Source organism: Platalea leucorodia, assembly GCF_965183815.1.
Source record: "Platalea leucorodia genome assembly, chromosome: 16".
NCBI lineage: Eukaryota > Metazoa > Chordata > Aves > Pelecaniformes > Threskiornithidae > Platalea > Platalea leucorodia.
The window spans coordinates 11,353,339-11,376,513 of record NC_138838.1 but is presented as its reverse complement, the minus strand read 5'-3'; the positions used below and the strand labels follow the sequence as shown (position 1 = coordinate 11,376,513).

Below are 23,175 nucleotides of genomic sequence, written 5' to 3'. Positions count from 1 at the left end.
AACTTGATTTTTTAAATTTAATTTTTTTTAAAAGGCTATATTCTAAAGTAAACAGTACCATGCAAACATTGTTCCAGGCTGCAGCTGTTTATATTGGTGGTGTTTGAACATCCAGAAATATTATCAATGTGATGCATAGAAGTGATGGAGTGCAGATCAGCTTTGCATTCTAAGAGCAAGAGAAGACACTGGGCTCTTAGTTGGTGTACATGGCACAGCAAGTTGGAGATTACTGGCTTTAACTAACTTACACCAGCTAGTAAACGTGTTAGGAATGTAATTCACATTTACATCAGTGCTCCTTTATACACTTCTGGCAATGTAAAGGAACCTCAAGTTTGACACTAACTTTTAAAGACTCTTCTATTTCTAAAGTAGAAATTCAAGTTAGACCTTAAGCAATGTTTAGCACTAAACAATGAAATATAGCAACGGATACTATTTTATTGTGTTCTCAAAGCTCAACTGGGTGTATTTTGAGTGGATTTGGAAAGCTTTCTGAGCAAAGGTGCCTGATGCTCTGCTAAGTGAATTATGGAAGTAATTGCTGGTTTAAATTTCAGCCTACGGAGAAGTTAATTGCATTGCTCTTTGGCTATTATATTGGCTACATGTTAACAGCAAAGGACAATGTACTTCTGAAAGGGCATCATAAACGTCCTAGTGGGATAACTAACTGCAGGTATATCTACAAAATGTTAATTAACAATGGTAAATAATAGGTGTTTTCTGCAGGACTGAGCTAAGGTAGATATCAGAGGTCCTATCTGCTCTTCAGAAAAGAAAATTCGGATGATGGATGAAAATAATGTTATAAGGCAGCTTTCAGTTTAGTTCTTGTACTAAAGCTCAAAAGCTTCAGTGGACTTGGGATTGGCATTTAATTAAAGTTGAATCTGTTCAAGGTCCTTGTTTTACATCACCGCCTGTGGGCAGTTGACCTGTGTGCATCTTGGTATGACAAGACCTAGCTTCATGCGATCTTACCAGTTCTTTTTATCTTAGCATCATCTGTGTTTCAGATTATTATCCCAGCAAAAGGGAAATGTTTCGTCTTTTTATTGTAACAACTGGCTCTCAAAATTCTTGAGGCATCAGGGCAAGGAATAAGCTTAAGGAAGTGTTTGAAGTGGAACATGGAAGTGGGTTAGTGGATGTTCGCAGAGCATTCCTCCATAGCATGGGATCAGCATGGAAGAGAGCTTTGAGATAGCTGTTACATTTAAAAATTTTACAAGTAAATGGCGGAAGTTAGTATGATGGGCTAATTAGAGGCAAAATTCATCATCTCTGCGTTGGAGATGAGTAAGGGGAGAGTATGCTATCAGGAACTTGGAAATGAAAGTAACTGACTTCTGTTTATGGAATAAAAGGGAGAAGCAGTAAGGGAATGCGAAGAGAAGATAACTTTGGTGAAGCAAGGGGTTAGAAAAACATTCTATAGCATAGATGAGCGATAGTAGGACAACACTGAGTGCAAAGAAGAGGGCACTGGATGCTCAAGATGTGGATTGATGAGAATCTGGATGGCAGTGTTACTTGTGTGAATGGATGACAAGGCTTTGCCTCAGATGTCTTGCAAGAAAAGGATACATAGGCCTTAGCTGCAAACAAAGCATCTCCTATGAGCATAACCAAAGTGGGATTTTTCTTTTTTAATGCATAATTCTTGGAACCCATGTTCCCAATGTAATTATGTGCCTTCAGAGGGCAATTATGCGTGCCTAAATTAGATATCAAAAATTGAACATCTCAAGCTGTTGTCAACCATCACGTGTCACCAAGTTATGATACTATTAATACTTGGAGAAAAAAATTTCACCCATGACAACAGTTATCTTTGATCCGCATGTTTGTAAATGTAGTTCAGAATTTTGCCTTAGATTTTTCAAAGACTTGCCTCTTTCAAAGGGAGGCATAATAGATCAGTTCAGATTCTTCTGTCATTGTTATCTTCCAGGACCTGTGTTTCAAGTGGGTTTTGAAAGTTTCTGTGAAGTACCAGATGATCTGAGATAAGACCTGATCCAGGTGTCTGTGCATAGTCAGAGCAATCCATTCTTGTGACTTCAACAAACTTATGATCAAGTTCTAAATAAAGGAATTAGCGTTGACTTTAGAGAATTAGTCGATTTCCTTTACTCACCGTACAATTAAGTGTTCAATACAGCAGGAGTTTCTTGTGTGGAGTCGATTGTCTCATGGGTCAAAAAGCAGTTTTTTGTCAGGGCAAAACACAATGGAAGGAGAGTAAGCTTGTGCAGATCACCAGAAGATTAGACACAGGTGGAAAACAGGAGCCTGAATTCTCCTGCTAGGGGCCAAATGAGTCATCCAGAAACTACACCAAGGTGCAGCTCCGAAGCAATCTGTGATGTGCTGCTAAAATGTGTTAAAAAGAATGCTGTAAAGGGGAAGATTCTCAGATGTTGTTTGCCTGCTAGAGCTGTAAGAATGTTCTACTTTGTGTTGGTTGTGCGTTGTTTGTTTTCAGTTAAAATAATAACTCTCCAGGAAGTAATTCCTAGTTTTCTGTGGGCGCCTTGGAGATGATTTTTGAAAGCGAAGGTTGGTACTGCAAGTAGGGTATTGCACAAGAAGTTATTGCCTTTGCTTCTTCCTGCAGATGCGTACTTGAGCATTTTGAGATGAGATTGCACCACTACGGCGGTGGGAATGGAAAGCCACATTTTGCTGCGGAGCCACCAGGCTGTCCTAATGTCGATAAATGCTTTTTCCAAAGCAGTGTTCTGCTCTCTGACAAATATGTAAATCTCTGAAATTATTATGTCATTGTACAGAGTTCTGAATACTAGAAACTATGGCTCTTTAAAGTAGTTAAATGCTTTCTTACCTTCAGAAACTCTTAACAGGAAATATGGAAGGCTCCGTTCCACTGCGTGCTTTGGAATTTCTCTCTATTTGTATCTTTTTGTAGTCTATATTTATTAAAAAGTGTTTTCTGAGTAGGCTACTGAAAGCAATAACCTACTCATATCAAGGCCATGAATTCATGTTTAATGTAACTAGTTAGACAAAAGTGAAAGCTTACAGACTGATAAATTGTGCTATAGATGGGCTTCTCTGCACTTCTTTATTGACGGTACTTTAAGTAGCGAGTTGAAGAGAAACAGATAATGAAAATTGATTCTTCTCTGCAGGTCTCTCTTGCTTACTGTTGGACTTCGACAGACCTAATCTGTGAAGATAATTAAAGTTCCTTTGCTCTAAATGCCGTAAGTGATTTTTTTTGTTTTTGTTTTATGGAAATCGTTAGGAGCCTATTTGCCTCACGTAGGGAAAAAAGGTGAAAATGCCAAATCACAAACAAATGGTAGAAATGAAGTTGGTGCAGATTAGTTATATGACCGTACATGTTTGCAGGAGATATTTCTAAACAGCATTTTGTATTCAGGAACATCCCTGTCTCCACTCCAGCCATGCTGATAAATGCAGTAGCAGAACCTTAATTGCAAATTGCCAGTAAAGACATGAAATGAAACAATATTTTCATATTTCTATCAGGACTACAACCAGGTTAGTAATCTCAGCATGGTGGAGGGAATCTGCTGTTGCTGTGTGCATTGTATTTGGTTGAGAATAAACACCTGAAGTATCAGTATAGCATCTTAACCAGAATATCATGTAGAGAAGTCGGAGGGGTGATAAAACTTGTGAATGAAAAATTTTCCCATTGGTAACGACACGGGGTGGTGGCCCTGGCTGTTATTTAGCATAACAGTTGTTTGACTTTCAGGTGCCATGATAACATAGCGGGAGACTTAAAATACATCTTTACTGTTTAATAGACTTCTCACAGGAGCAGGCTTGCTTGCTTTAAACCTGTAAGTGCAGAAGCATGGCTTCTGGAGCAGCTGGGATAATACCCCCCCTGGTACATGGAATCCAGCAATCGTGTCTGGTAGGCTGCTGCAGGGGGGCAGAACATGGGTAGGAGGTTGGAAGCAGAATGCCGTGGTTTTGACCTTGTTTCAGCATCCCTTTAGCATCCTTAGCACACAGCTCTCTGCTGATTCCATAATTAATAGTTATCCATGTTTCTAATGACACATTTCTTATTTCTATGAGAGTGTCTTTAAAACAGTTGATATTCTTGCACCAATGAAAACATGCAAAGAGCTCTTCATACCCCCATTTCTTCCCCAAAGCTGTGGGAAAGATTTTCTGGCTTGTAGAACAAAGAAGTTAGAACAAATTACATAGCCAACATCTGCACCTGGCTCACTTATTAAGCGAATATTTGGCACAGATGCTGAACTACCTTCTGCCAAGAGAGCCTTGCTGATACAGTTGTTCAGGAATGAAGATGTGATAATGTCTTTTCCTTTTTGGTTCACCAAAGCTATTTTCTTGATTTGTCAAAGTCAAAATTTTGTTGGAAAGGAAAATACCTTTTTACTTTTAAATATCGGAGGTTAAGTAATGGTTAATCAAACTTTTTCTGACCAACTATGTTAAGGTTATGATGGTGTATCACTTTAGTTCCAATGGCAGACACATCACATATGGGTTGCCATTTTGATGGCTTTGAATGGTAATCTGACCCATAAAAACTGAAGCATAATATGCAAACTGATTTTTTTTTCTGGCCAGCCGTATTCTTGGTGCCATCTGTGTTAGGATGGAAATGAGCCTGCTCAAAATGTGGTCTGCCAGTTTTAAGCAGAGTGGTAGTGCCAATCACAGATGGGTTTAAAAGAATAGCCTCATGTGAACAAGAAGAGTAGGAAGATTCTGCTGACAGCAGGAAGCTTCATTTGAAAGCATATTACATCTGTTAAATCCTGTGGCCTATGGAACATCCGTCAGACCTTTCCATGAATTCTTCACATGGATTAAGTAAACTAAAATTAGTTTATTAGAAATTCTTGATTTCTAAAAATCAAGAACAAAAAAAATCCTCAACTTCCAAACATTGCTCTCCCTACCACCACTGCCTTCTATTGCTGTCATCCTCATCCATGATGGAATACAGTGCAGGAAGCTGACAGTATCTGATCCTGTCAAGTATTTGCAGTGTATCCATTCAGCAAAACCAATCACAGTAAATAATTTTGTAAGTTTTGTAGATACGGTTTTTAATCTGCCATATGAATCCTGTTGAAGTCATAGCATGCGGAGCCCTGGGCTGCCATTTCTGAATTCCTGTCTTTGACAATTAACAACAACAACAACAAAATCTATATTGTAGGTGAAGGTGAGTACCTATTTGCTGCTGATGCATCTCAGCTCAAAAATTAAGATATTTAAGCACTTGATTTTCAATGTAGTCAATGAGATCTCAGTTCTCTTCTACTCAATTTGAGAGAGACAGTGCTCTGAAGTTAGAGATTCGATGGCCTTGTCTTATGTGTAACCACAAGTGTCTTGGTACTATTGATAATCCAAAGAAACACATTAAATGATTGTCACTGGTTAGGAATATGATCTACAGAAATCTCAGATTTTTTTTTAAATCTTTTTAAATTGATTACCTTGTTTGACCGTTTGCTTTTGCAGTAAGGAAGCATGTAAAAGAAGGCACTCATCGATGAATTTCATGTTCGTGACACACTTGAACATCCCTCTCAAGTCCTCTTTAAGCCTTTTATTTCTAGGCTAAATAAACACCAATTTCAGCAATGTCTCATCTACTCCCTTTAATTATTGCTGTTGGGAGAAAGTTTCTGCCGATGCAAATGTGCTATTTTGTCATGTCACATCAAATTGCATCAGCCTTATATTTAGGAACAAAAAGAGGGGGAGGCTGAGACAGGATGTGGCTACAAATGGAACCAAAGGGTTTTCTTAAATATAGGCTGAAAATAGACAATTGAGGCAGTGATGCTTTTTCAAGCAGAAATCCATGAAAGGGAAAATCAAGTCTGTGACGACAGAAATGAAAAGCAGGGCTGGGGGTGTGAGAAGAGGGAGTTCTAGATGGAGGTGTGGGCTGGTGTCAGGGAAAAGCTGATGAACTTCTCATTTACGCAAACACCCTTTGCATTGTCAGATCGGTGTGAAGTGGTTTTAGAAGATGTTAGACCACATACATCTCTTGTTCATTCTGTGCTGGCTAAAATAGTTACTCTCCATGCTTCCCTCCAGCTTGTTGCAGGGCATACCACTGGCCCTTTCCTTTGTGATTATCTCCCCTCCAGGTCTCAAAGCTGAACTCGTTGACTGCTTCCCAACTTGACTTATTTTGATTGAAAAAAATTTTAATGACTGGTCTTTGTTAACTTGGATGTCTCTGCTTAACCCAGTCACTTGCAGGAATTGTCCTAAATACCATACAGCTTTATTCTCATTGACTTGTCTGTTACTATATGCTGCCTGGATGTAGGGATTGTTCATTAGATTTTTTTTTTTCTTCTCAAAACATTATCAAATTCCTCAGCCTAAAAATCAGTATGGTGCAAAATGGCTCAGCTTTATTCAATTCTTTGTGCCTGTTTACATGATGGTTGAATTTGCTAATGTTGGAAGTATTTCTTCTGGCTCCTGGGTCAACCTGCAGAATTCGAAGTGTTTTCTGTGTAAGCTCCATGAGCAGAAATCAAGTGGTCTTGTTCTCTGTTATTTCTGCATGCATTTTGTAGGGTTGTACCTTACTGGATGAGATTTTGGGCTCATTTTTTTTTCTAGCGGAGTAACTAAAGAAATAGTAGTAAAGTTAGAGTGTACCTAATTAAGCAGGAAGAAGTTGAGGGAAAAAAACTGGGAGAAGGCATATAAAATTCGTGAATTGCATCTAGCAAAATTTATTTAAACCACAGTAGAAATATATGAAAAAATAATTACTTTTCAGGTGCTTTGTATAGTGCATTAAATTCTAGTAGCCTAATAGGCCTTCAGAGTGCTAATATACAGTGCTTATATACTCAAAATATCTTTGAACATGAATTAACCCTTAAAAGGCTCTTGCATTGCAGGAGTGGTGGTGTCCATCTATAACAGACAGTTGCCTTGAACAACTCAGTTACTCCTGTGTAACTTCAGAGAAACTGCTACAATCATAAAACTCAAGCCCAGTCATTCAGGTTGCCAGCAAACATACGTTTTTGTGGTTCAATAGAAATTAATAGAAATGTGCTGATTTACACTAGCCAAGAATTTGGACTAGTGACTTTAATGGTGCCTTCAGTGGCATTTGCCTGGAGCAACTGTGGCAGAAAAATGAAGTCCTCCAAATCAAGTTCCAATACAGATACAATACCAGTATTCCAGATTGTTATGTTGGACATAAATTCATTTATGGCAACATACATTATTTCAGTTTATTTTTTAACTACTTCCAGCAATAACTCTCAGCTCACTAAACTTAAACTAAATAGATTGTGGTAAACAGGCATAGAGAAAATTTGCAGTAGCTGTCCAAATAAATGTAGGAGACTTTAAACAGTCCATCACACTAAATTTACTTTAAAATGTAGTGTCTCTTCACAAATAATAGTTTAAAAAAATTGTTCTTGAGGAAAGTCAGTTTGGTTCTTCAGAAAACGTTAGCAGCTTCCCCATGGAAAACACTTTGTGCCCTCTCAGAACTGGGCAGAAAATGATCTATTGAAATCAAATGCATAAATTATACATGTGATACAACTTGCTTTGAAATGATGAGTCTGATCAGAACCTGATGGCAATTAAACCGAATTCTGAAAGATCAGCTGCGTTTGAGAATCATCAGAACTCTCAATGCGGATGTGATCTGTAGGCGTGCTAGCAGCACCTACTTATCAAATTAGAAAAATACTATTCATTTCTTACAGCTAAGCACTTGGATTCTCTCCTCAGAAGTAATGAGTGATGTTAGAGGTAATATTTTTATTCTTGTCACCAAGGATGATGATAATGCAGTAGAAGCTTAGAAGCTTGTATATTTACAGTGTTACAAAAAATGTAAGTCAATTAGTATTTCAGACTGAGGCTAGACAGGCAAAGGCACCCAACTCTTCATAGTTCGATATTACCAGTCCTCCAGGACTGTAAAATATTAAATATAGTGATGCTGTAATCTAAACTCTTAATTTTTAAATTCTTGCAACAGGAAAATAACAACCCATGGTGCTAAATCCATATACACAATGAAGCTTGATGGAAACAAGGCAATGAAAGATTTACCTCAGGCTTTATACACAACTCTGCAGCGTGCGGTGGTCCGTGCACTAAGGGTGCACAGGTCGACAAACGGGAAGAGAGGCATGCTACTGACAGCTTCCAGCCTGAGTCATAAGAGGTTTCTGTCTTTGATGTGGCTGCAATATTTAGTATTCTGTCTTTTGTGATTTTTGTTTGGTAAATGCATCCCTTGGCTGTGGCATCTGACTAGACTGCAAATGGAAGCGTAACAGAGTCTAGGTGCGCTCCCTCCAGGAGTGGAGGGAGGAGGTGAGAGTCCTGTAGAGATTCTGGTGATCCTGAAGCATTAATTTGCACAGAATTTCTTATTTTTCATTTTCAGTTTAATCCACTTCCCAAGGCATAAGACAATCACATCTGATTTTTTTTTCTCCAATGACTTTTTTAATACATGAGAATTAAAATATGCCTCAGTATAAAATATGTGTATATGCATTTCTGTTATACTTTTTCAAAGCAAATTGCAGAAATATTAAATGGGGAAGGAGAAAGATAGGTGTTTGTTTTTATAGTTGGGGTTTGTTTGTTTTGAACTGAATAAGTCTGAAAATACTAGATAAAAACCGCAGATCAAATGAAGAGACTCTGTAAGCATTCTCCAGATTTTTCATCAAAAAACCACCCAACTGACAACACTACAACAAGAAAATGTTCTTAATTAATGTCTTCAGTTAAAGGAAAAGCATTGTGGATCTCTTAAATATATTATTAAATCTGTATTGTTTAGATAATAGGATGGGGAAAGACACTTGTGCTGAGTGCTGTGTCAAATTTGTCAGGGCATGTTTTAATTCTAGTTCACTTGCTGGATTTCACAGCTATTTGTCTGGGTATTGGGGTAATTTGGAGGGTTGAGTGAAGCCAGATGACTGTAATGAACTCATTTTGTGTCTTTGACTCATTCTGGCAAAAAAAGATGCTATTTATGGGGTATTTTGTATTGTTAAGACTTCTGTTCCTCCTGTCTCTCAAACTTTCTCTGGGCCACTGTCTTTGTGCCATCACCAATAATTACATCAAATTAATTCAGCATAATTAAGTTAATTATTAGCACTGGAGGTTAACGGCATGACTTCAATTGAACCAAAGCTTTTATCCCCCTTTTCCTGAGATTTCACAAAATGTAAACAAATCTGAATCATGGATGAAACCTAAGGCAGCTCCATTTCCATCAAGTGCTTTTGCCAGTCAGAAGAACTGTCCTGCCACATTCGTTCACTCAGACGGGTGTTGATAAACGTGTTGTCTGCTGCAAAGTGAAAAGAATACTGCGGCATTCTGTATCAACAGCCAAGTACTTTAGAAAAAAGGAAATATTTTAATCACCCCAGAGTCATTGAGTCAAAACCAGAAAGATAAAATAGTCATTAATAAAAATTCAGACATATAGAGGATATTGAACCTGGTTTAGCTGACATACATCAAAAAGAATTAAGATATAGGTTCCAAAGATTCAGAGGATAGTATTTTGAATTCAGGATGCTATTGTGAATCACTGTGTAAGACACAATCGATAGCACGATTCCTTGTATAAGGTGGTAGCTTGAGACTCAGAAGATATGGTTTCTATTCCCAGCTCTGCTATTGACTCATTCTGTGACTTTGCACAAGCCGCTTAATTTTCTGGAGCAGTTTCTTTTCTCGGATATTTTCCCTCTTAGAGATCCAAGAGGCTAGGGTTGTCGCTTTCTGCTTGCGCATCCATGGTCTAGGCACAGTGCAATGGGGTATTTGAGTCCCTGGTGTCTCGATGTATTGCAATGGATCTCTGCGCTGGGACGCTAAGAACTCTGCCTTTGCCAAGGGTAAAAGCAAGCTTTTACCGTTAGTGCCAAGGGCTAAAATTGAGATCCAGCTCCTGCTTTCCGCAAAGTGCAGTGTGTTTGTTTTAATTTATTATCGCAAGAGCTCTGAGCTGGACACTCAGATCAAGAGTTTTGGCTTGCACTTGACTCCACAGACAGTAAACCAAACTTTTTTCCCCTTGAACTTCATCTCAGCCAGAGCTATAAATTACTCAATATATTTGGTGCATTGTGTGTAATCAATTAAAAGCGAGCTCTATACCTCCAAAAACAAATGTCCTGCAGAGTTCTGTAGAGTGTTTTTCTTGTGTATCATTCTGGCTCAATGGCAAAAATATCCAGAAGATGGGGAGGGAAGTGAAAATTTGAAGAAATCATGTCCCAGTTGTAAGATTTTTACCTGGCCAACAGGATATCCAGGATCTATTTTTGGTTCTGCTCTTGATGTGTTATGTGGAAGCATATTATTTAATTTCTTTCTTTGTCTTTTGGGGGAAAGTAGGGCTAAAGATATTTGGGTGGTATTATACTTGGTTTGAGTTCTGTATATGGTAAGGATTATTTAACAATGGATGAATTTTCTGGGACGGGCTGCAGAAGATGGATACAACAGGCTTGCTTGAAAACTGCTTAAAGATTCTAGGACAAAGTGAAAGTGAGTCTGCTGCTGACATTCTGATCCTAGGTTCAGATGGTATCAGGTTGGAAAGAAATAAGATTACCTTTTGTTTTGAAAAGGTGCAATACAATATTACTAATAATATAATGTATAGCGCTATAATACAGTGTTACTTACTAATCATGAGATGGTTATCTGTTCTAAGCAATAGACAACAGGGGCTTTAAATTGTAGATACCTCTGCAGTTCTCAAATTTTTTTCAAAAATACTTGTTTTTTCATCTTACTACTTTAGCTGAGGTTAATTTAAATCTAGGTGATGATGAGGGAGGAGGAGAGAAGTCGTATTACTAATGTAGAAAGTCTCAACATATGCTTTCTCTTCTCATCTAAATCATGTCCATGACTTTGCCGTGAAAATAGATGACAAACAGCTGCCTTCCGCACAGGGTGCGCTGGGGTGTGCAGATGCCCTTTTAGCACCGCAGGGAGAATTATGCTCCCGGGAGGCCAGATCCTGTACTATAAATGGCTGCAGGTTTGTTAAAGTCACTGGAGCTGTGCTAGCCTGTTGGTATTGTTAGAAGTCTGATCTGTTGGTAGACTTTCAAAGACTATTTAGAATTTACAAAACTGTCCTCTTCCAGCGTACAGCTTCTGTTTTCCTTTTGGAAGCCTATATTAAATCAGAGTAGGAGAGAAACAACAAGGACTGAGCTAATGTAGGCAACAACACATTTAGTCCTGTGCTCAAGCAATGTGTAGGCCTGCAATTTAAATACATTACATTAGGCAACATCTGCCATCACTGTGTCAGCTGTAGTTTTTATTACTTCCCTCTTGTAATTGGGTCAAATAATGAAGCACTGGAATCAATTGTTAAGTAGCCCTTTTTGGAGCCAGGTACCGATTTCCTGGACGATGGAGATCCTTCAACAGTTTTCATCTCAAAAGAATATCTTACAACTTCGTAAAACAGCGGTATCTTATAATATGTAGAGGAGAATGGTCCCTGAAGGAACAGGGCGGGGTGTATAGCTCTTTCACCATCCAAAGCACGGAGAATGTGCAAGCCTCTTACCGCAGCTGGCTTTGTGAGGAGCTCTCTCTTGTGGCATCCCACTGCAGCCAGCAGAGGTTTTTCAGGGATAAGGGTCCTTTCTCAAAAACCAGTTGCTGGACTGGGAACTCTTTCTTTGCAATAAGCTTGTTGCTAGCCAGACTTTTCCTTTGTTTTTCTTATGAAGCAGATTCTCCTTGAGCTGGGCTAGGCCATGGAGAGTGACAGTACGGTTTTTGGGAAAACTTGAGATATGGCTTTAAGACCTCAGAAATGTTCCTAAGATATGGCGGGCGTCTGCCCACATGATTAGCTGTTGGTATGGTAACAATCCCTGATTAGTGAACTGTACCAGTTAAAATCCCCCTTAAGAGGCCTAAGACTCCTAGACTTAAATGTTCTGTAATACTGCTGCTTATAAACATTTCTCCCATCAACAGGCGTGTATTTTGCTCAAGATGTGGTGGGCCAAATCCATCCCTGGTATAATTCCACCACAGACAGGGTGTATGCCAGGGAAGGTTTTGGCTCATTATTACTTGGATTGAGAGCAAAGGACTGGAAGAGGCTAAACTTCAGCAGGTGTGGATTTGAAATAATGAGACAGCAAGTTGTTCCTGATGCTGCTGCAAAGGATAATGTAAATTGGGAAGGACGATTACAGGGCAAACTGTAGATAGCAGGGCATGGTACAAGTACCATCGTCATTAGTCGAGGGATTATGCGTGTATAGTTAGGACTGGAAAGGATGTGCTGCAGTCGATCAGTAAAATGAGAGGTCATACTGGAAAGCTCTGTTATACTGCGGGTTTTATTCCTTCGTAGGCTGGACATGATTCCTTTGCACTAAAGGAATGTTAAGAGGTATACGTTAAGCATTCTTGGTCTTTAATAAAAAACTGTTGGGTTTTTTTTTTTTATCTTTAGTCAATAGTATGGGTCACAGTGACTTCTGCTTTTTTAAAATTTGGACTCTTTACCTTTACGTGATTTTGTCCTTCTATTGAACTTTTGTACTTCTTCTTTTGTAAGTAGAGTCCTTTCTGCACTGACAGCTGCTTGTTTGAATTATGTACTTTTACCCTCTTGCTTTTAAAAAAAATACATAGTTGGCTTGCATGAGCAAAATGAGCCTGTCTTAAAGCATAAAGGTAAAATTTAACTTAACTTATTTTAAATTAAAAATTTAATTTAAAAAACTTTACCCAGTTTCAGTCCTTCCTGAACCAAGTTAGGAACCATGACAAAACCTTACATAAGACTTACTATTCTGCCCATGCTTATATGACCTGTAGCTCATAGAATTAATGTTTTCATTAGTCAAAGACAGCATGTTTGCACCCTTCAGAAGAACTTCCATACCTTTTGCTGCCAACTGGGTATCTGTTCTTGTAACAAAATTTGTGGTAGCTTGTATTGTGCCCAGTTGGAAGTTTTTCAAAAATTTGAAGATTCAAAAAATATTAGAGGTGATATAAGCCCAGCTGGAAAGTTGTTATGCTAACTGTCATAAACTAGTAGGGACAACCATGACTGCTAACCTAGAACTAAGCACTAGAACATTTCAAAATACAATATTTACAAGAAAGGAAGGAATGAACAGGCAGTTTTGTTTTAAAGTTGATGGCACCAAGATACAACTCAATTCATATTCAAGCATGATCTCAAAGGTAAATACTTACAGATTTGGCCACTGAGAACAAAATTCATGTTGACAGCAGTTGAACTGAGCAGTTTACAGCTGGGAAGATGAAGTTCTCTTGAGACAGTGCCTGTCAATTTTCCTTGAGCCAGGCGGAGTAATTGTCAGGAGAAGAGAGTAAGTAGTGAAGTTTGAATTGCACCTAAACCGGGCGGATTCCTGTCCTCCCATTGCTGCCTGAACTTGACATTTAGTGAGCATGCTCCGAAGAATATTACTTTAATTAGTCTGAGTGTGCTTAGTAATTATCCAGAAGAGGGTAATCTGGCCTCAGTGTAGGCAGCATATTTCCTCATTGGTGTTAGATTGCAAAAGTCTCAATGTTTTCTTTGCTGTGCTTGATGTATTGCATGTCTCTGCTTCGTGATACCGAACAAGAGTGTAAGGTAAAACACTTGCCCTGTCTTCATCATGACAAGAATTTGATGTCTTTTTATAGCCAAACCCCAGAGCTTTTGTGCCTTTTTATAATCCTATTGATTGACATCTATATTTAGTTTTCCTTTACCGTACAGATCTTTTAAGCTTTTAGGCAGACCCTAAGAAAAACACATTCTAGGTCTGTTTTCCAGTTGCCTTGAAGTTGCTTTACACCATATCGGCAGAAAAGGGATCATCAAGTGAGTGCAAATACAAAATACAATCTACATTTGATCTGTAAGAAATTGTGCTTCTCAGAGCCTGAACATACGGCTCTCATGTGCTGAGCATGCTGGGCTACCAGGTGTGCTCAGATCTTTGTTCAGCACCTTCCTATATTTTCAGGGTTTGAGACCAGGAGGACAACCAGATTATACAGTTCGACTCTGTGGAATGTGGTGTTAAAACTTGACCCAGGAAACTGCATGAAGTCAGACAGCTCGTGCTGGACTGGCACGTCTGTGCCTCGCGGGTCCTAGGCTGCGTGCTGACTGCCGGGACAGTTCAGCTGTGTGAAGCTCTTTCCTTTTTGTCCTTTACAATGGACTGTCAGTAGCAGGTTGAGGGCTGGATGAATTGCTATGATAGAGGCAGCCTGTATTTTTTTTTTTGTGTGTGCATGTACAAAATAAAATGGAGCTCTATTCCACTTCTTAAAGTTACCTTTTTCCCCTTATTCACAGTTTCCTCGCTTATACATTTAGGGATCACTCTATTGCTTTTTTTTTTTTGTACAGCAGCTCACTGGGAGCTGATGTTCAGTTGCTTGTTCAGTATGACTACTAGTTCTTTTTTTAGAACTATTCTTTCTAGGTTATGGTTCCCTCTTGTAAAAGTATAACCTGCACTCCGAGTTGTTTGTATAATGTTCAGGTGCATTAAAGCATGACTTTGGACCCGGCTTATCCAGAAATTTACCACATTGTTTGATTGCCCAGTTGTCATTATGTACAGCTCTAGCAATCTTTGTCACTTCAAGTTTTAGCAATTATAATTTTATATTTGCAGGGAGGCCACTGCTGATAGTGTTGAATAGCATGAAGCCTAATACTGATGCTATAGAACTGCATGAAGGATGTCCAACCAATGGTGATTCCATGTCAACAAACGGATCTTGGAGACCTGTCACTTAGTTCTTAGTCCCCCGTACGCTCTACTAATACTGTGTAAAGCTAACTTTACACTGCAGGGCTGCGCCCTGAAATGTGCTGCTGTTGCACTGTCATTTGGTGCTGCTTCTCTGCCTCATGCATCGAGCAAAGCATAAAGCAGAGAAGAACAGAAATAGAAGTGAACAGAACAAGACTGGCTATCATCATTCATGCAATAGGACTTTACAGTCATATTTAGAAAGGACAAAATCTGCAACAATGACAGGCCACAGCTCGTCAGAAGTGATCACATCAGAACAGCAGATCTTAATAAAAGCCCAGCATGGTGGAGAGATGTGTTTATTAGAAATCAGCATTGTACGTGCTCGCCCATACACGAGAAGGGCTGTATCTACAGGGCAGGCCATTGCCCAGGGCTGCAAAATATTCCGTAGCTCTGTGAGTGAATGTGATTTGGTAGGGATGGACACTTGCTGGTTTGCCCAGGGCTGCAGAACGCATGGAGCTGGCCTTGAGCACGGCGCGCTAGTCACGCTCCTGTGACCTACCAGGGAATAAAGAAAATACAGCGTAATAACCAGAGAAGGCAGTTAGTTCACTGAAACTGCTAAGGTCTGCCACTCTGCTGCAATAAGTTGTAAGTGTATTTAAGAAGTTAGAGCCCAGAGACGTAGGCCTTTCCTATATTTACCAGCTGGGAACCAGTGAAACCTGGAAGGGAGGGCTGATGTAGCCAAATACTAAGACAAAAGAGTAAGCATCCTTCTGAGTAGCAGCAGTCCACTTGGGTGTCTTCCTGGACTGATGTCAAAACATAGACCAAGATGTTTTGTGGCTAAAGAGGTTTCAAGAGGCTTCCAATTTCATTCTTATTCTGGCAGTTTGATTATTACTTTCCTGTGCAGAAAATTTTACCATCTCATTTTGCAGAAATACCACTTTTGGAATCTGTATTCGTACTAATAAAAGCAGGTCCAGTGAAGGCATGATGAGTCAGGTTACAGAACTTGGTTATGAATTTTTAATAGTAATTTCACTAGTGATTTCTTTTTTTCTTGCGGATTCTGTTATTGGACACTTACATTAACATTTTCAAGGAGGACAAATAGTTTTGGCACCTTAAGATAACTGTATAAGATGTTCCAAGTTCAATACTGAATTCTCAAGATCCCTAAAACACACATATGTTTGAAAAAAACAGTCCATTTCTCTGCTGTTTATGAGTACTTATACTGCTGGGAATATTCTGAAGCATCTGCCTAATTAAAACTAAACTAATGCTACTCAATAGATGCTTTGCATTTGTTTTTCTTCGATTTAAATTTTTTTTACAGGGTTTGTTTGCTTAATCCTAATTTGCAAAATTCACTCTGTACCTCTCAGCAATTTTTATGGTTGAGTCCAAACACAGCCTACTAACACCCAGGGAGACGGTATGGGGTTTGGTTTTTGGTTTTTTGGTGTTTGTTTTTTTGGGTTTTTTTGTTTTTTTTTTTTTTCTAATTGAGGCATTTATTCTTGAACATGCGCTGTGATCAACTCACATAACAGGCAGTCTGGAGCAAGAGCCTGGAGCCTGCTGCAAACTCTGGTACCAGCTTTTGGATCCCACAGGTACCCTCAGTAACAGAGAGCGAACAGTAAAAAATAGAAATGGAGGGAGAGAACTGTTTGATACTATTTTCTTTTCCCTCCATCTTCTGTTTTGTGTGCTTGGCTTTGTGTAGGATGGCAATGGTGAATGGCAATGCATTCCCCAGCAGAGAACCCGATTGTGGAGCTAAGTTTATCGTGACCGATGGTTCAGGGGTCTGAATGCTGAGGGAGTCTGTGGGAACCCAGCTCCATTCTGCTGAATGCTATTTCGTGGTTGGTATTCAACCCCTTAGGACCTTTGCCCTGTGGAAGCGAGTACGTGTCTCACCTGGCTGCAGTGAGCTGGTGAGGCAGTGTTCCAGGCTAGCTTTTTATCAGTTAAGTGGCCAAATTAAGTGAGTGAAATCCAGGCCTGTCTTGGTTTCTCATTGTTAAAAATGGATGTAATGCTACTGCGCTCCTTTACTAGGATACTGTAGAATCAATACTTTAAAGATCATGAGGTTTGACTAGGATAGGGAAGTTCCCGAGTTAGACTTCTAGAGATGTAATACTTTGAAGTAATAAGAAAACACGTCTCCAGCCTGTATATTGGGGTGAAGGGAGGGATGGGGGGGCCGATCTGTAAACAGCAACAGCTCAGGCAACTCTTGCAGTCCTTTAATTAACGCTTCCAGCCTCTGAAGCCCAGTTGTGGTGGCTGTTTAACTCTAGTCCGGAGGGACTGAGATTCTAGCTGTTGAACTGTAGGGATTTGCTTGAAAAACAGTCACAATAGCAGGGGGAAAAAAAAAAAAATCTGAGAGCAGTGGCATAGTGTCATATCAGTATCATGGTGGGTTCAGCTATACACTGGGTCATTTGACAGGCTTGCTAATGCAGAGTGCAAGATTAATTGGCTTCGGTCAGCCTTTGCTTGACTATCTGAATATCATTATCAGGAATGTAAATGATTATGCAATACAGAGAAATGCCACAATAGTCTCAGTGTCTCCTTTTATACTTGTCTCTTTTTAAACAGGGCTTTATCTAAATGCAAATGTGATTTCAGCCTTCTGATTAGGACATTATACAGTCATCCATTCCAGAAAAGCACAATTAGCGGATTATTTTATTTCTGACTCAACAGTTCTTGGTTTAGATAGTTTGTTTGTTGTGCTATGCATGATATTTAAGTTATCAGAAGGAGATTTACATTATTAGTCAGGATTGCAGCCAGATTTTGTGAGGTCAGGGTTTTTTTCTTGGCAGATAAAAATGGTAACATTCGTGGGATTCGAGGGAGGATGTTTTTAGAACAAAAGGCAATAGTGCAGATTCTTACTATGCTTCATTGTCCTTTTTGTGCCAAGTAAGGGGCAAATTACAGTAGTAACTATGCAAGTTCTCCAGTGCCGTGGGGTGTACAAGTGCAGAGTTTAGCCTTACCTGTTTTCAGGATCTATTCACTGTTGACTTGTACCGGTACAGTGCCCCGCTATCTTAGAACTTAATAGTGGGTCAGGTCATGAGATTATTTCTCATTAAACAGCCATTTTACCAAAACAGCCATCACATTCTCCATGTGCTGTGGTAGATTTCCAGTGAAGTTTTCACTGGAAATGATATTGCAAACATTGTGAAGTTACATGCTCAGAAAAATACAGATATTTGGTGCTAAACTTCCCTGTGGAGCTTACCCATGTCACAAGATTTGTAGCATTTTTGCAGCTATGCATCTGTCAGGGCTCAGGATAGTTTGTTGGGTTTGGTTTTGTTTTCGTTTTTTCCCAGTATGGCAGCCTCATACAGTACATATTTGATAACTAGACCTGGTCAAAACTTCAATCTTCAAATCTATGAGCAGGTCCAGTATTTGTGGGAAGACAAAGGATTTTTTTTTTTTACCAAAATTCATCAGTGTAAATGTATTTGTCACATGATTTGGATTCAACAGCTCATCATTTCCCTATGAAAAATTACTGCAGTGGAAAATTCCTAATTATCTATAGTGAAACAACATTTTCAATTCCATTGATCAGTTTAATCCTTCTATATTCATATGTTTATGTGACTCTGGTTTCTTGCTCTCTCTCCCATCACTTATTTTCTTTATGCTGAAGCAAGCTGTCCTATACATGCCCAACGCATGAGGGATCTTCGCTTTTGTGACAGGAAATCTATTGCACCACTTAGGTTTAATTAGAGCACAATGACATATGATGAGTTTACACATCAAAGCCTGGAAACAACAAATTGGCTCTAGTCCCAAAGTGTATTTTGGGCTCTGTATTGAATTGGGATGTTTCACTATGTTTAGTGGGAATATGTGAAATATAGGGTCAGGTTCTTAGGGTCAGTGGAACTATACCAGTTCTTACCAGCTAAGGATCTAGCCCAAAAAACCTGTGTGTAAAGCTAAATTTAGGATCAGATCAACTTGAATCCAACTGTGTATTCTAGATTTCTGTACTGGGTGATAAAAAAACCATATTCTCATAGGTTCTGTGTAAGTAACAAGTTGAATCCTATGCCCAGTTCTAATTTGCACCGAGTTCAGAGAGTTGAGTATAGACCCAGGACATATTTTAATCTGCCACATAGTGGAGTGAGGGGTTAGCTTACATCCAGGTGCACAGATGGTCTTTATATTCTGCTCACTTGTAGCACTACTTATGTGTTGGTAAGTCACAGTCAGTGATTACAGGGCCCTGTCACTTACGTAAATGAAGCTCTTCATCTCATATCTTTAACATGTATGTGGGTTTATCATTGCAAGAAGTAGGACTGTAGCAATTTTTTCCTTCCATAAATGCTTTTCATTAAGTAAAGGCATTTTGATGTTTCGCAGATACTTTTTTTTTTTTTTTTAATTTTATTTCAGGAAAGCTTAATTTGAGATATAGTATCTGGATCCCAACTTTGCCTACACTAAGGGTTATGGAATGGGTCCATTTTTGTCTTATTAATATACATTTCTGCCTATTACATGAAAGATAAAAAAAAAGTCTCTTCTGTATGGAGAATGCAAAAATGACAGTAATGGCAAAAGCAATTTAAGCTGGGGTTTTCCTAGAGTTCATCCCTTATTTTCAAATATCCACTTTTCCTGTGGTTATTGGACTGCTTTAGTATTCTGAGACACTGTACTCGCAGGAGACTAGACTACTTTGAATACATGGCACTTTTGTTCTTAAAATGTGGCATTTGATTTAACTGTATGGTAATGACGAGTGCCCAGCCCTTGCAGCCGTCCCGCGAGGCAGCGTGTCTCAAGCATTCCCCTTCGAGGCACAGTTGGCTCCCTGCGGACCCTTTCTGCAGCACGTGGAAGGCCTTCGTCCCCTGCTGACCACGTCAGCATGGCTCCCCGCCTTGAGTCGTGGGCTGCGGGGCACAGCAAAGAAGCCAGATGGCTTCAGGTATTCTTGTATATGAATTGCCCAACTCAACATGTAGCCTTTTGGGTTCTAAACAAAAAACTAGCTGTATTGAAGCTTGAATTTCAGAGTTGGAGAATATGTACAACTGTCGCTGAAGGAAGGAGAAAAGGAAAGCCTTGGTTGGAGCCAAAGAGGCCCCGTGTGAAGCTGGTCTAATCAGTTAATTTCTGTGCCTCGTTTCCCATTGATGAGAGCGGTCTCAGAGCGGTGTTCTCGTGTCTATATCAGACGCTGGGAGACACACAGGATATGGTAATAGAAGATTCAGAAATACATTAAAAAGCTAGATAGATGTCTGTGGGTGCAACACCTCTAAATAGTAATCCCTAAGGTCCAGTAATTTTTTGTAACAGACTCTAGAAGGCGCTTTATTCTTTAGAGAAGTGGCTTGATTAATCAGGCTTTAAATGACTGACAGATAAAGCGCCTTGACAATCACGGGGCCATTAACATGGCATATCTTTCTGATTTCTGGCATGCCTTGTAGCTGCCTGCTGTTTTTCATTTTCCTTCTTTTTATAACTATATCTGTTCAGGCAGTTCTTGTTTAAATGTATTGGTAAAACAGAGAAATATAGAGTTAGATACGCAGAGGACATCCAAACTTTATTGAAAAGGTCTTGCTTCCCCTATGTAACTTCATATGGTAAAAAAGGCTACCAAAAAAGGCAACATGTATGTTACTGTATTCTTTAACTTCTTGTTGTGAAAGAAAAGTAAATCTAGATATTGATCAAAAAAGAAAATCCTTACATCCCAGTTCCTCTGAAAAAGACAAACATTGATATCTCCCTCTATAAATTGAATATTGTTGTGACAGAATCCCTTGAACTATCAGTATGTGTCAGGGATATTACTCAGTCTACATATATAGTTCTCAGTTTTGTCACCTGCAGTGCTAAATACCAGGGGAAAACTGAAGGAGGGGATTTAGCATGATGTTTGTATAGTAAATGTTTCTTACAACGTATGGTGTAAACTGGCAACCCCAAAATACTTTCATTAAAAAGGTAATACCAGTTGAATGCTGAAAGTTCAATTTAAATAGTAGGGGAGAAAGAGCCAGATGTCGGGTGAAACTAAGTATCCTAAGCAGGAAGGGAAAGCAAAAGCAAAGGCATTTGCATAACAAAACAAGATGATTTTCAAAGTTTCGTTTGTGTTCTCACTGACACGCAGTAGGGGTATACAGAGATGTCGCTGAGCTGAGTGCTAGGAAGACACTGAAGGAGGGTACCAGAATCTGTTTTTAAAGTCCATTTGTATTAGGAGGGTTCCTGACAACAACTTTAGAAAAGAAGTCAAAGAAGGAAGTTGGTGCTGAGAGTGATATCAGGGGTGGAGTGAAAGGTGTATGCTGGAAATACGCCCTCAGCGCTCTTTGCTGGAAGAGAAGCCCGAGGACTGAACCCCGTGTTGCAGTTAGAAACATAACAACATGTACCTGTACCTGCTTGAGGTTCCTGTTGAGGCCTTCACCACTTGGAAAGTGAGTCAGAGGGGGTGTTATACCATGAGGTGTCTGGTGTGCCAAAACAAAACTGAGCGCCACTCTGAAACAAACTCGTATTTGATATTCTATTATATATTATTGCCCCATCATGGGAAGGGTTCAAAGCCCCATCAGGCCAGATGAAATATTGAAATATCTCCCTGCCCGTGGTCAGGGGGTTGGACTAGATGATCTTTAAAGGTCCCTTCCAACCCAAACCATTCTATGATTATATTTCTATTTTCAAAATAGGACACAGTCTTGGAATCATCCTACCTAATTTAGGTTTGTAACTGCAGGATCTATATTATAAATCTTGTTTTGCTACTCCTTCTGTGTTCAGTGGAGAGAAGGGCAGGGAGTAATTCAGTCTATAGGTTATTTGAGTCACATTTTGGAGTTGCTTATCTTTCTGCTGGTTGGAGGGGGAATGCAGGGATCTCTCTACTGACTATCGAGAGTATAATCACCTCCTGTACTCAAACGCTGAAGTGATGTGAATCCAAACCAAAAAATGCATGGAGCTGGTGCCCAGCATAGGTTCCGTTACAAAGAGAAAATGATATTTTAAAGAAAAAAGATTGGAAAAAACCCAAGAGCTTAACATTTTGAAGCCTGGGGGTATTCTGATCTGTATTTTAAGCTGAACTTCTTAGGTAAAGCCATAATTAGCACATCTTGTGTGCTGGGAAAGTGAGCTAGCAATTGGACTGGTCAGGCTGAAGCCATTTTGAAAAGTCAGCTCTTGGTCTGTATTTCTGAATTTTTGTAACATCTTTCTGCCCTACGTATGGGTTTTTTGGACAGTATCCAGTTCCTGTAGTGTGTGAGGCTGAATGGCTTTTATTAAACAAATATGAAAAAACAGAACTGGAATCAGACAAGCAGAATGAAAAGATTGCAGCAGCAGTATAGAGCCAACTTATTGCCCTCATGATGGAAGAATGGTTTTCTAATTGTTTGTGAAAGCTAATGGAAACCATATTTTAGCTGTGAATAACTCTCAGGAGGGATCATTGTGAAGTCTTACCTCATCTCTCGTACTTTACTGATAGAACATATCAAGTATTCAAAAGCAGACACACCCCATGGAGCTCAAACTGCAGAACACCACTGGTCAGTTTTAGATACTGGAGAAGAATGGGACTCGTCAGGGGTGAGTGAGCTTTACTGGCACATCACTGGCCTGTCAGAGGCCAGGGCAGATTTACCTTTGTTACGGCATGTCAATTGTGGCAGGAGTGGATAACTGTTCAGAGGGTAAAGGTTATGATAACAGAATCCAGGAGCCAACTAATTAAGACTTTCTTGCCCACGAGACATCACAATATCATGCTGAACCGTGTTGAGAGAAGGGGGTTATTTGAAAATTTGCTCCAGCCAACATCATCTACTTCTGAGCTACCTGTAACTAAAAATGGGAAATGCCACTTTTTGCACTTTGTCCATGGAATCTTTCCTAAATGCTGTACCATTTCAGTCCCTGAGATCTTTATTCCAGACTTTAGTAATAACAACAAAATCAAGTTGTTATCTTAAATGTTAAATTTGATCCACCTTTCCGTGATGTGCATTAGTCCTCCTCACGCTGGGTGGGGCACTGCCAGCACAATAGAAAACAACAGGATTTGCAGTTGTCGTATTTGACATTGGCATCGCCCATTTATCCATCGTGGGCTTGGCCTTTGACTGCTTTTCTTTCCAAGATCCCCTGAATATGTAGTCATTAACCTATGATTAATTAGGGAAGTGACCAAGCTGGATCTTGTGCAGGTAGTGGACAAGCTGTGCTGTGTTAGCTCCAATGG

General features: G+C 39.4%; 1 protein-coding gene across 18 annotated transcripts in view; it reads left to right on the top strand.

Annotated features, from left to right (window-relative positions):
- LYRM9 (LYR motif containing 9) overlaps positions 1 to 23,175 on the top strand; it is a 63,673-nt gene that overhangs the window by 14,608 nt on the left and 25,890 nt on the right. For 7 of the 18 annotated variants that reach the window (XM_082328176.1, XM_082328162.1, XM_082328174.1 and 4 more), the window contains one exon: positions 3,162 to 3,236. The exons of 5 other annotated variants lie outside the window; for them this stretch is intronic. Coding sequence is in view for 1 of the 13 variants with exons in the window: in XM_082328171.1 (XP_082184297.1) it covers positions 21,314 to 21,364 (51 nt within the window). In the remaining 12 variants the exon portion in view is untranslated. Of the gene's footprint in view, positions 1 to 2,626; positions 2,769 to 3,161; positions 3,237 to 3,518; positions 3,538 to 5,127; positions 5,219 to 8,047; positions 8,237 to 16,452; positions 16,472 to 21,154; positions 21,365 to 23,175 lie in introns of those variants that run through there. 6 more of the 18 variants (XM_082328164.1, XM_082328161.1, XM_082328168.1 and 3 more) reach the window with 6 other exon arrangements.